Genomic DNA, 13,377 nt, shown 5'->3' on the forward strand with positions numbered 1-13,377 from the left:
CCAAGGGGCACAGCTGGCCAAGGGCGGGGGCTCTATTTGAGAGCCACGTGTCCCGGGGATGTGGCAGCTGGGACGTGTCCTTCCCCGGTTCTGCCAAAGGACCATTGTGAAAATGCACTGCCTGACAAGGAGCTGGTAAGTTAGTGAGCGGGGCTTTCTGGAAACCAAATCCACCAGGATGCTGAGAAAAACAGGGAATCGGAGGCCAGCAGGGATTTCTTTATGTCTGAGAAAGAGAACGTCCCTGAATGCCACTGGTTCCCCTTGTGGATGGGGCCTCCCTGACCTCCAGCACGCACGCTCTGCTCTCTGACGGGGCCCCGAGGACGGGCTCGCAGCTGCATCGCTGCCGGGACGCGAGTCTGTTTCCACATTAACACGCAAGGCTGGAACAGGAACAGAGAAATGCCAGAGCTGTCCCTTCCATCACAGGCTCCTTCCTACATCGTGACACGCCTTCTTCGGGAGGAGAGAGAAGCCAGTGAGAGAACAGTGGGGCGTCACGGGGAGGAACCTGGGAGCAGGAGGCTGTGTGCTCCTGGCCACCGCAGCTCCTTCCCCAGCTGGGCCGAGCAGGGGGTCACGACCCAGGGCCACTGCCTCCTAACGTCCTCCGCAGGCCTGCGGGTTCCAGGAAGGCGGCAGGCGAGGGCGTGAGGACACGGGGCTGATGGGGGACACGAGTGGGGAGGAGAGGAGGGGTCTGGGCCCCCTGTGCGGCATGGGGGAGCCGCAAAGAGGCCAGAGCTGGGGAGACAAGTCGGGTGACCACTCCTGCAGCCCCCCGCCTCTTGGCAGGTCAGCAATCAGCCCCCGGACACAGGCAAAAGCTTTCTGTCCATTCCCTCATAAGTGAAAAACAAGCTTCCCAGAATGACTACAGAAACATGCAGAATGCTAAACAGCAGGGCACGAGCTCATGTGATTTTTTTCTATTCTGGTTTAAGCTGATACTCCACGTAACACCACAGGGCAGGGGTCTCCAACGCCCCGGGGCCGCAGACCGGTACCGGTTCGCGCAGCCTGTTAGGAACTGGCCGTACAGCAGCAGGTGAAATGACTACAGAAACATGCAGAATGCTAAACAGCAGGGCACGAGCTCATGTGATTTTTTTCTATTCTGGTTTAAGCTGATACTCCACGTAACACCACAGGGCAGGGGTCTCCAACGCCCCGGGGCCGCAGACCGGTACCGGTTCGCGCAGCCTGTTAGGAACTGGCCGTACGGGTGAGCGCAGGAGAGCGAGCGAAGCTTCATCTGCACCTCCCCATCGCTCCCCGTCATCACCGCCTGAACCCCCCCATACCCCCCCCCACCGTGGAAAAACTGTCTTCCACGAAACCGGTCCCTGGGGCCAAAAAGGTTGGGGACCGCTGCCCCAGAGCACTCCCCCCACAAGGCCTCAGGTATTTTCTGTCAAGTGACAAACAACTAAAAGAAGAGAGCTGTTACTTGTAACAACTCCCTACAGGAACCAGTGGTCTTAAACGCCCAATTTCCCAAAAAAATCGTCAGAATGTTAAAAATTAGCTTTCAGAAAACAGAAGCGTCACTATGGCTGTACTACCGCTCAGGAATCTGACGTTGGTAAAAATAAACCAGTGAGAACTATGTTTTGGAGCTTTACAATGTCCAACAACAGGAAAGACACTGCAAGCCACAGAGAGGTTTTCAGAAGCAGACTTGCAAATCAGTCACTTAAATCAGCAGTGCCTTAAAATACCGCGTGCTCACAGGATGGGGCTCTCTGAGAAGAGCTGTTTCTCCCCTTTCACTCTCAGCTGAGACTCTATCCTCCTGGTGCGGATGCCACCAGACCCACAGTCTTTATAGTAACTGAACACACTCACAGCTCCGAGTTACTAGCGTCTTCACAGGGAAGTTACCAGTAATACAGTTCACGCGCGAGTTATAGAAAACACCACGTGATCCCCCATTCAACATCCACTAGAACACTTTACACACTCAGAGAATTGGTCCTCCTTTCAACAAGGAGAGGAGAATTCCAAATCAATAATAACTTTATAAAAAGGTAAACCCCTTCTAGCTGACCTTGGGCCTGACATACATCATTAGGAAAGAAACCCCATAACATTGTTTTAGATAAAACAATGTTTTCTCTCAAGCGTTTAGAACACTTTAAGATAAGATATGAACAAAAACAGTACGTAATCACTGATTTACATGAATGGCTTGAAAGCAAATCATGGAAAATTACCCACTTGGCTGATACGGAAATTGAGTCCAAGTACAGATCGGAGAAGGACCCGTGGCTGCAAAGTTCATTATTATTAAATAAAACCCGTAGCACAGAACCTCGGCAAAGAGGGCTTGGGGCTCAAATGTAACGTAATTCAATCCGGTGGACATTTATGAAGCACTTCTGTGCGCGTGTGGGCCGGCGGAGGTCCATCCTCAGCATTGTGACATTCTCGTCAACTGTCACTTGTCTTTGAGTTAAAGGACCAAAGAACTGGAATAATTAACCTTTCCCCCCTACAAATTAGGGGGGATTCACAGTTCTGTGCACAACATCAGGCCTATTTCCTCATAATCTGAAATGATTCTTCGGCGGGCCGAGAATGAGGCCGGCAGGTGCCCTGGCGACGGGTCATCGGTTTGAGTGGCTCAGGGGGAAACAGGCTGAGAACCACTTTCCCGTTCACTCTGGGGGAATCCAAGGTGATGCAGAGAATCACCGTCGAACAGGGGAAGCTGATGTCCGTGGAATAAGGTGGAAAGGGGCGAATGCGAGGCTAGAAATACACAGAAGATTCATTCTGAGTCACTGGAGGGATTTGGATGATTTTTACTTGCATTTTCCCGGTTTGCTCTCCTGTATCTTCCAAACTCCCTATGATGGTGGTGGAGGAAGGGACGTCGGGCCGGATGGCACCGGAAAGGCCTGTCACAGTGAGATCGTAGGGGGCCCGGAGTCCTGGCCGAGGAATTCGGGTCTTGGCCTGTGTGCTGAGGACTAGCGTTCTAAGCCCTAGAAGTTTCTAAGGTAGGAGGATAACAAGCCAATGGTTTTAGCGGAAAACCCCTGGTAGCCACAGGGTACCTGAGGAGGGTTTGTGCGTTTGAAGGATTTTTGAGCCAGCTCACTTCTTACCTTATGTCCCTTCTCGGCACCTACGTCTCGCTTCCCTGCGTGGTTCCCCATCCTGAGCCGTGGAGGTCTTCAGATGCTGAAAGACAAAGAGAGGCCGTTAGCCTTGAAACTGGTACTTTCAGAGTTTTCCACGCTATTTTGCAATCAGCACAATCCCGTTCCACGTTTTATACCCATTTCTGAGAAAAGAAGATGAAAGCCCCCAAACTCAAGAGGCACCCAAAGTCTCACGAGTGAGTGTCACTGTCCTCTGAGCCCCGGCAGAAAGCTAGAAAGCGGGACGGCTGCCCAAACCCGGATTCTGTCCAGTGACCAACACTGTTCAGTGTGTTTCCTCATCCATAAAGAAGAAGAACTCGTCTCCAGAGATCTCACAGACTGTGCACACGTCCAGATGGACAGACGGAGGTACACCCCATGTTCAGTAACAAGAGGAACAGAGATGCAGAAAAGTGCCAACGCTCCCAGAAATAAAAATAAGCTCGATGCTTCAGGAATTGTGTGAGCACAGCAACAGCAAGACCCGACCCAGGCTTGCTTATCGGACAAGCATTCCAAGAATCCGCAGAATTTGTAAGGAAGATGAAGTTGGATTTAAAAAAGCACATGTTCCTCATTTGCGTTTTCTAACCCAAACTTTCGCAGCAAATTTATTTTTTTTCCTCCAGAAAGGCACAAAACTGAAGAATTTAGCCAAACTCATTCCACAGATTCCCTCATCGCACACACATCCCTGGACCTGCGTGAACCACGAGGACCACGTGTACCATCACCGTACACTTGTCAGCTGGCTGCAGGGGACCTGTCTTTAAGGGCCGTTGCAAAATTCAATTATCCACGATGTATCCTTTTCAAAGAACGTGGGAGTAGGAGCTCCCTGCTGAACAAGGAGTGGCTCTTCTTGAAAGGTAACAAAATGAATTGTCTTCTAAAAATGGGAAGTATTTCTAAAATACTACACATGCCTGACGAAAGGCAAGTTTTGTTTCCCCAAAGGCACTCTTTTGCAAAGAAGGAATTGCCCAGTATCTGAATTTTCCCAAAGTCTCCCGTATCACTGGGTGACTCCTCGGTGACTACGAAGGATACCCATGCCCTTCCCCAGGCAAATTGGTGAGAAAGGGAGTGACGGCGTCTTATAGCATCACCTCCCAGTGTGTGGGGTACGGTGCGTTGTTACCTGGTGGAGACCAAGCACCTGAGGAGTGGAAACCCTTCCCGCCTTCGTATTTTGTGAATGGAAACTGGACCCGAGCCCCACGCAGAGGGAGATGTTAAAAAGTGCTGTGCTTCAGATCGAAGTGAGGATTCTGCGCTCTAGTTCCAGTGAAAACCAGACATGGTTCCAGTGGTGATAAAAACACTGCTGACTTAGAAGAATCATGGGAATACACCTTGTATCATGACATGAAGGTGGAAAAACCAGTACTTTAACGTGTATGCTTTTAAATGATGGCTGTAGTTAACGATACTGTATTGTATACAGGCAGACCTTGTTTTATTGTGCTTTGCTTTATTGCTCTTTGTGGATATCGCGTATTTTATAAATTGAAGGTTTGTGAAAACCCTGCCTTGTCAGATGACGGTTAGCATTTTTTAGCAATGAAGCATTTTAAATTAAAAAATAAAATCTATGCTTAAAAACAAATAAAATGTATGCTTTTAAAAACGCAAGTTGACCTCTGCAGATAATTTCAGTATTCAGTGCGATTCTATCATCCACCTTCCCAATTTACTTACATGGGACCACCCCCCAAAATACCTCTTTGGGGTAACCTCACTGGGAAAATGGAGGCTTCGGGGCACATGTGGTAGTTTACTTGATAAGAGTGGGCACGAAAACGGAAAGAGGGGACTTGTTTTCGTCCTCTTGGGGTCTGAACTGCAGTTGGAGAACATGACCACGTTCTCTGTGCAGGACGACGGTCTGAACCCTGGGAGCAGAGGGGGTCACTCTGAACTGCCATCTCTCTGTGATCCCATGCGGGGTCCTGAGTAAGTACTGATAACGTGCACTGCGTATGTAATACACAGAATAACAATGCGTCGAACATCCCTGTTTAAGACATAAGAACTGGTGTATTTGACTGGGGAAAGATAAATTAGGAGGTTGGGTTTAGCATATACTCACTACTATATCTAAAACAGATAACCAACAAAGACGTACTGTATAGCACAGGGAACTCTACTCAGTATTTTGTAATAACCTATAAGGGAAAAGAATCTGGAAAAAAATACATGTACATATAAAACCGAATCACTGTGCTGTACATCTGAAACTAACACAACATTGTAAATCAACTACACTCCAATAAAAAATATATATATTAAATAAAATAAAAGTTACCTCCAAAAAAATAAAAAAGGATTGGTGTATTTGAAACTAAACACAGGCAAAAATAAATAACTTCTTTTCAAGTTGACAGCTTGGACTCTTGGGGTTTTCCAGCCCCGACATAGAGAAGCGCACGCTACCATCTCTGTTCTCACCTGGACAGTATCTCAAGCCCAGCATCCCTTAACCTCCTCCCGTTTCCATCTTATTCTCACCCTCCCCAGTCATCTCCCCTGCAGGTATTAGGCAAATACCAACACAATGGTCCCCCCTTCCAGAAAACAAATCTCTAAGGATTTAACCTAAATCAAAATAGTGTGGGACGTGTGAATATTCGGGGGGGTTGCTTGTGGACAAAAGGAGAGCCGATTTTGGAGCAAGGGCTTCGAGGCACAGATCTAATCACAAGACGCTTGCACCGCTCCTTGGAGAGGGGACGCGTCTTCCAGGCCAGTGTGCTCTGATCAGAACTTTATCACGCCTCAAAGCGCAACTTTAGGGTATACTTGGGAAGACTGTTCATGAACTATTTTAATCACTATTAAAAAACCTCAAGACTACTGGACACAGAATAGATTGAAATAACAAAAGTCCGGGTCAGACTTTTGAGTGTGTACAGACTTTTTTTCCCTCCTATCTCAGATTAACAGAATGAGAATTTATATGTGTCATTTCGAGTAGGCAGATTCTAGCCTTAAATGCACGATTTGCGCACCGGCAGGAAAAGGAAGACAAGAAAAACAAAGTGACAGTTCTCAGATTAGGGCCCCTCATTAGAGGGATCATCAGTACTTGAGGTGTATGGCATAGTCCTGTGGTGAAAATGAGGGTCAGTGGACTTGTTTGGGGGAACTCTGCCCCATTCCGCCGTGGAGAGACGGGAGGGTTGGGTTACAGAAGGCCTCTGCCCTGGCAGCTGGCCTCCACAGTAAGCTGAAAAGAACCATCTGCAGACAGAAGAGCTGGACATTTGGAGGTCATCTTTATTTCATTTCATTTCTTGCAATTAATCAAATAGAGAGAGCAAGAGGAAAATTCATGTGGAATGCTCCTGGAACTCAGGCTGGCTCTGAAGCATCTCCAGGTTATTAAGACGCTTTTCGTGAAACAATAAGACAGGAGATTGGTGGGAGGGGAAGTGGAGGGCCAGGGCTGGGAGCCTTTAGGATAGACTTTAGGTTATATTGGGCCTGCCCCATACTCCTTAGGTTGAAATTCAATCCCAGATGTGATTTCGAAACAGCCACTGGGATTACTGAAAACTTCCATAATGTTTTCATGACCGTCCATACTTTGTGTTACTGGTGGCCGGGGGCGGGGGCGCGGGGGGGGCAGCAAAAATTAAGCACGTGAGTGCAGTTCAGTAACCCAGATTCACTGGAACGCAGTCCAGTCTCAGCTGCTTGGATTTCAACAGCTGCTTGGATCTGTTTTCAACAATGTGCTCCTAACGCAGCTAAGACCACTCGTATCACTTTGGTGGACACTGTGAAGGAGTCACAGACAAAACCCACGCTGGGCGGAGAGGAGTGTGTGTGAATGCGGAAGCTGAAATGCTGGGGGCATGGAGGTGAGAACACCTTGCTCTGAGCATTTTAACCACCTGCTCTCGACTGGAAGTCCTGACGTCTAGAGTGAACACGGCAGATGAGACCTCGGTCCCAATCCAGGCTGCTGCGGGGTGACCTGGGGCAAGTCACTCCACTTCTCTGAACCTCAGTTTCCTGTCAAGCCGCAGCAATAAAAGCTCCTTCACTGTGCTGCGGTGAGAATGAAGTAGGGGCTGGTCAGGGTTGGGGTCAGGGTTAGGGTCTGGGTTGGGGTCAGGGTTGGGGGTCAGGGTTAGGGTCAGGGCTGGGGTCAGGGTTGGGGTCAGGGTTGGGGTCAGGGTTGAGGTCAAGGTTGGGGTCAGGGTTGGGGTCAAGGGTGGGGTCAGGGTTGCGGTCAAGGGTGGGGTCAGGGTTGGGGTCAGGGTTAGGGTCAAGGTTGGGGGTCAAGGGTGGGGTCAGGGCTGGGGTCAAGGTTGGGGTCAGGGTGAGTTCTAGGGCTGACGGCTCCTGCCTTTCTCGTCCCTTGCACAGGGTCCCCAGGGTGGGTGGTGATCAGCTGAGAAAACATCTTCTAGCCATCTAGCTATCTATGATTGCACGCCTACTGCAGAGACCTTTACGTGGGTTCCCCTATGTGTGGACATCCGCTCTTAAACTCCCAGGTCAAGAGAGGAGAAAGGAGTGAGAACACAGGTGCCTGAGGAGCCCAGAGGTGACGTCCTACACGAGCCCATCAGCAACGCTCCTGCTCCATCAGAGACGGCCGCACAGGAAGCAGCGTGACTTCTCCTGTTTCCAGACTAGAGTGGGTGGGGGATGGGCAGCGAGAAGGGAAAAGTGAGGCGGAGACTCGAGACCCGGAGGAGGCCGCAGACACTAACAGGCTAAGCTGGCTATTCCTCCAGTATCTTTGGGTGCGTTTTCACAGGCAACGGGGTTATCGTGAAATCTCTGTCTCAGCAGGTTTATTGTGGGAGAGAGAAGCCCTCAATTCAAGTCTCCCTAGATAGCTGCTCAGTAGCTGCGGCCCCCAGAGCATCCTACCGCCTCCCCAAACCCTCGGAAATGGGCGGGGATCACCGTGGCCAGTGCTGACCTCTGGGCTGGGAGGAGCGTCCGGGCGGTAACCTGCGTGGTCACACGCGTGACGGGGCGGGGCTCATCGTGGTGTCTGCACTCACTGTACGTCTGGGCTCGTTAGGAACCAACCTGTCTGGCTGTATTTATGTCCGTGTTCTAGGAAACGGGCACAGGTGTACTATTCTCACAGACTTAGAGTTCTTTAGGCTTTGGTTTCATAAGATTCTGTAGATTTGTACAAGAGTTTTTTGGGTTTTTTTTTCCTGCTCAGCATCCATGTTCCTAAAAGCAACCCTAAAATTAATGTTTTTATGGAGATACAGGGTTAGTTTTACAGTGATTTGCTTTATCCCTTGAGTTACGGAATTACAGGAATAACCCTGTATGCTTTATTCCCATTTTACAGTTGAGAAAGTAAAGTTTAGAAGACTCATCTAGCTATGAATATAACACCGCCTCTAGGAATATATCAGAGGTAAAAACAGGGATCAGCTGGATGTTTTTTACATCATGAATATGTCTTAAGTGGAAAAAAGTGTTCCGGTAGCTCTACAATGTCACCCATTTCTAGATTATTAATCAACATGATAAAGAGAAGCCTTTGCTCTAACAAGCAGCCTTGAGAAAACAGCCGCATTACGATAACTTATTCTTCATAAACACCTGTACGTGGATACACAAGTTTAATAAGGAAAATGACAGTGACTTTCTTAATTTCCTGCCTAATGTCTTGCCATAACAGCTGGTGAAAAGTGTACGCAAGGAATTATTTGGGTTTTAATTCCATGCCTGCCAATTACTATTTACTGAAGAGCTTAGAAATTCAGTTCTCCGAGCTTCTGACTTCTCATCTGTAAAATCAGATGATAATACCTGCAGTGCATTAATTCATATTGAGGCATTCAGTAAGGTAACAGACTCGAAATCCCCTGGCCCCTGACAACCCATTGGCCACATAATGGCCTTCTCTTCCCTTCCTTAGAGAATGGCTTGTATGTTACAGAAGGCACCCACCGCAGAATGAGACGAAAAAGCAGTTAACTAGGATCCCGAAGGGCTAATCAGCCACAGATATCGCAACTGTCAAAGTTCAACTTTCTTGTAATAAAAATGTTCAATTAATATATTGCTTCATGATCAGTAGAGAGCCAGAGGGCAATTTGCCTTTCTCGTCTGTCTCGGGTGCAATTTTTCACGTACGGTAGCTTAGAGTAATTTTTTTCTCTGTCCTGTTTGCACTTGTGTACGTGTGAATATTGACAGTACACACACCAGCGGGATGGCATCTGTGGGGAGGGGCTGAGAAGGATCCAGGGGCTGAGGTCACCCTGGGTCACAGAGGCGGGTCAGGTGAGAAACCGCAGGAGCCCTGAGCCCACCGTTAGTGTTTTAACATCTACCCACTGAATCCATGAACAGTAATCCCACCCAGGAGGTGGACTGATGTGGACTTTTGTCAGCAGAATTAAAATTCTGCTACTACCAGGGTGGTAACTTTTGCTTCTCTGCTTCTGCAAATCACTAAAGCAATGTTTTCAAAATTCCATGTACTTTGCCATTAACCCTTAACGGAGTCGGAGCTTTTTACCAGGCTTTAAAGGTAAATGAGGCTTCCCTGGTGGCGCAGTGGTTGAGAGTCCGCCTGCCGATGCAGGGGACGCGGGTTCGTGCCCCGGTCCGGGAGGATCCCACGTGCCGCGGAGCGGCTGGGCCCGTGAGCCGTGGCCGCTGAGCCTGCGCGTCCGGAGCCTGTGCTCCGCAACGGGAGAGGCCACAACTGTGAGAGGCCCGCGTACCGCAAAAAAAAAAAAAAAAAAAAAGGTAAATGAACTTTACTGCCATTACTACTGTTACACTTTGTACTTAACCCCTTAGCTGGACCCAAAGGGCTCTCAGCCTCTAGTTACTGGTGAATTACATGCTGAAGGGGCTTCCTGGGTCCTTGGGGATGAAATATACCAACTGCCAGGGTCGGCTGAGGAACCACCGGGCACTTATGAGCATGGTTTATGTTTGGAGGTGGCCTAACCATACCTTCTAGAACAATCAACAGTAAGACAGAGACGCTTGTGGATCTGCACCAGCCAGAAAGGGCTGCTTTAACCTCTGAGCTGAGGGGAACCTGGAGAGTTTGATCCAGGGAGTGAGACAGGGTGGTGTCCCCGGAGTGGAATGACTGAACAAGGTGATGAAACAGGAGACGGCGAACACTGCAAAGGGGCACCCTCATTTCCTCCCTGGGAGCCACTAAATGCGAGGCAGAACGAACCTGCTGCCGAGCTGCTGGAGGGCACTACCTCCCCACCCCCCAGACCCGCCAGGGAACCCGCAGCTGGCGGCCGATCGCTTCCTCCGCGCCGCCCTTCTGCGGCGGGCCCTTCCGCGGCGGGCATGGCTTGTCACGGGGTGTGGACCCCGCCCATCCTCCCCGCAGAGACCAAACTGATGCCACCAGCCCTAAAAGGTGGGCGGGGGTAGCACAGAGCTGGAAGGACAGCCGGTGTGCCTCTGCTTCTTTGACCTTTAAACAAAAGCCAGAGAGCAAACGTGAAAGAGCAAGGAACTCGCATATAAGATAACACAAGGACCCGAGAGACAAGGATGAGACTAAATGACAGACTTTCATCCCTTCAGCAACCTCACTCCGCTTCTCTCCCTCCTCCTCCTCCCCCACCAGCCTCTATTCTTCAGCCTCTTTCTCTCTCCGCCAGGGCCCAAGCGTTTACGCCTGGTTTCTGCAGACAATCATTTTTATTTCTCAGGTCCAAAACGTTCTTGTAACACTCTGTGTTCAGAACATAGTAAACAGCTACCAACATCACCAAAGCAACCACCCCCAAAATAAACGCACACACGCATGTGCACAAGACAAAAGGAAAGACCATTTTACGACTGGAACGGGGTGGGAAGCTTAAGAAGTCACGCCGAGTTTCAGGAACGCATGTGACAGCGGACCTCGGAGACCCTCAGGCTCTCCCCCAACCCCCTGCCGCCCTCTGGCTTCACACAGACCACCCACGTCACACGCCACAGTTCACCGTTCGGTCGGTATGGCAAACTCGACATTGAACCTGAAGAAAGAGTCTGCTCTCCTGTCCCACCCAATGTACCTCACAGACCTCATCACCACTCTCTGAAAGCAAACCCCCCCCTCCTCATGTGAGGACACAGTGCAGAGATGCTGGCTGCGATCCAGGAGCTGGGTTCCCACCAGACACACTGAATCTGCCAGCACCTGATCTTGGACTTGCACCTCCAAAGCCGTGAGAAATGAACGTCTGTTGTTCACAAGCCCCCGGTCTGTGCTGTTGTTACGGCAACCTGAGTGACTAGGACAGCTCATAATGCGCTGAGAAGGACGGGGCAGAAGTTCACTTCAGAAGTCTACGTCTATCCTAGAAAAAGCTTCTCCAAGACAGTGAGGTGGGATCTGGCCCCCGCAACAGTCCTCAGGACCCCAAACCGCGCTGGTGTCCTGACGGCGTTTACAAACAGACCCAAACGCCCAATCTGGACTCACACGGAAAGCGTCAGAGGAAAGCGGCCTCCAGATTTTGGGGGACGGGAATTTTTGCTTTGGGTTATCACATAATATTCATAAGCTAGTTATCACCATCCTTTGTTTTCCCCAGGCTTACCAGACTTACAGTGCAGAAGAACACTGCCTTAAAGTTATCAAAAACCATTCAGAAAGAAAATGACAGAACTGCAGACGGATGGAGTTGGTTGGAGTCTGACTGTGGTCCCTTGAGCCTGGTCCTCGGGGCATCAGCTGGCTTTGTAGATAAAGCCGTTACCAAAATGGGCAGCAAATGACGTTCTGGAGTTCCGGCTCCTGGTGTTGCTATAACATCACCTCTCTCGATTACAACAAAGCGTTTCCTTGAAGGAAAGAAGCAGATCAAACAGTAGTTCATTACTGCTTAAGTCAGATTAACTTTTAGAATTTCTTGTTAATACGTTCACGCAAGTCTACAATCTAGGTAGCATGTGTAGCTTTTTATAGCTCTTGAAAGGAGAGAGGAAGTTCTCCGTGTAAAAACAGAAGATCCCGGGAAGCTGCGACGCTGGGTAACCCCGGCCCGCCAGGCCTGCAGTCACATGGAGACAGCCTTCCTGATGCTCGGACGCAGGGCACCCCCTTCCCTCGCCAGGTGGGCCACCTGGAAAGAGCCCAGTCCTGGTGGCCGACCTCAGTCATGGGCATGAAGGCCGGGTCCCACTGGCCACGCCCTGCACACGCCCTGCACACGCCCTGCACACGCCGCCCACCACCCACCGCGAGGCCCAGCAGGCGGAGCTCTCGGAGAGAAAGTCCCAGAGCTCAGGTCCCAGAGGTGCCCAGGGCAAGCCCCTTCCTGTCGTCTCTCTCCCGCTCGCTCTGAGGGTTTGGCCAATGTTAATCCCAGGAGGGGTTGTGAAAATGACTGGTCAATATTTTATTAACCGCCTGCAATGGGGGTCACGTGTGCCACTATCACAGGTCCCCGTGTGCCCACAACCAGGACACCGTCGCTGGTAGCAGAGGAAATGTGAGCACTGGGGGCCAGTGATCAAAGGGCAGAAGGCGCGTTGAACTCCGTGTATTTTAATCCACCTCCAGAGCTGCTCACACGTCCCCTGGCGTCAGGCATGCCGGCTCCTGAGAGCGGTGCATGAACGGGGAAGGAACGCGCTGACTCAGACTACAGGTTTGCACGTGGCCTGCGGCCAAGAGAGCTACAGCCTGAGTCTTGACTAGATCCTGATCTTCCGGAAAACACAGAGGACATCTGACTCCTGGAACTGTTGATCTCAACTCTCCAACTTCACTTCACCACAGGAGAGGGGCCATCTCCCATCTGGCACCATTTTCTCAGGTGACCTCCTTCCAGAACCTTCCGGGTGCCGATCAGGGAAAACAACGCATGCGTGGTCACCACCCCCATCACGGTGGCCCGAGGCACAGGGCTCAGAGCTGATCTAACGGGTCCTGCATCGTCACACGGGCGTGTGACATTGCAGAAGATGCAGGATGGGAGCAGGTGACGACGATTACAGTTAAAGCAGAGGGAGGGAGACACGTCCCAAGAGGGCACCACTCGATGGAAAGGGCTCGACTGGAGGCCTCAGAGGGTGGCCAGCATGACGGTCCTTCCTCCGCGGCAGGCGGGACGTGACCTTTTCAGAAGTCCAGCCTCCTAGCCCGCTGCCCCCAGGCTGAGGTGGGTGCTGTTAGGGTGCTCCTTGTTTCACAGTCAGTGAAACTCGGGAGGTTCAGAAAGACTGGGCAACACAAGTTCACAGTCACTGGTTC

The 13,377-nt window shown here is 50.5% G+C and overlaps 1 protein-coding gene across 8 annotated transcripts in view; it reads right to left on the bottom strand.

Moving 5' to 3' along the window:
* Window positions 1-13,377, bottom strand: part of MBP (myelin basic protein) — a 115,835-nt gene that overhangs the window by 84,523 nt on the left and 17,935 nt on the right. For 7 of the 8 annotated variants that reach the window (XM_007126001.4, XM_028480638.2, XM_028480636.2 and 4 more), the window contains exon 2: window positions 3,117-3,192. In XM_007126001.4, coding sequence (XP_007126063.2) covers window positions 3,117-3,167 — 51 coding nt within the window. In that variant the 5' untranslated portion in view covers window positions 3,168-3,192. Of the gene's footprint in view, window positions 1-3,116; window positions 3,193-11,719; window positions 11,964-13,377 lie in introns of all 8 variants that reach the window. The other variant, XM_028480633.2, reaches the window with a different exon arrangement.

This window comes from Physeter macrocephalus, chromosome 19, assembly GCF_002837175.3.
Source record: "Physeter macrocephalus isolate SW-GA chromosome 19, ASM283717v5, whole genome shotgun sequence".
Classification (NCBI taxonomy): Eukaryota; Metazoa; Chordata; class Mammalia; order Artiodactyla; family Physeteridae; genus Physeter; species Physeter macrocephalus.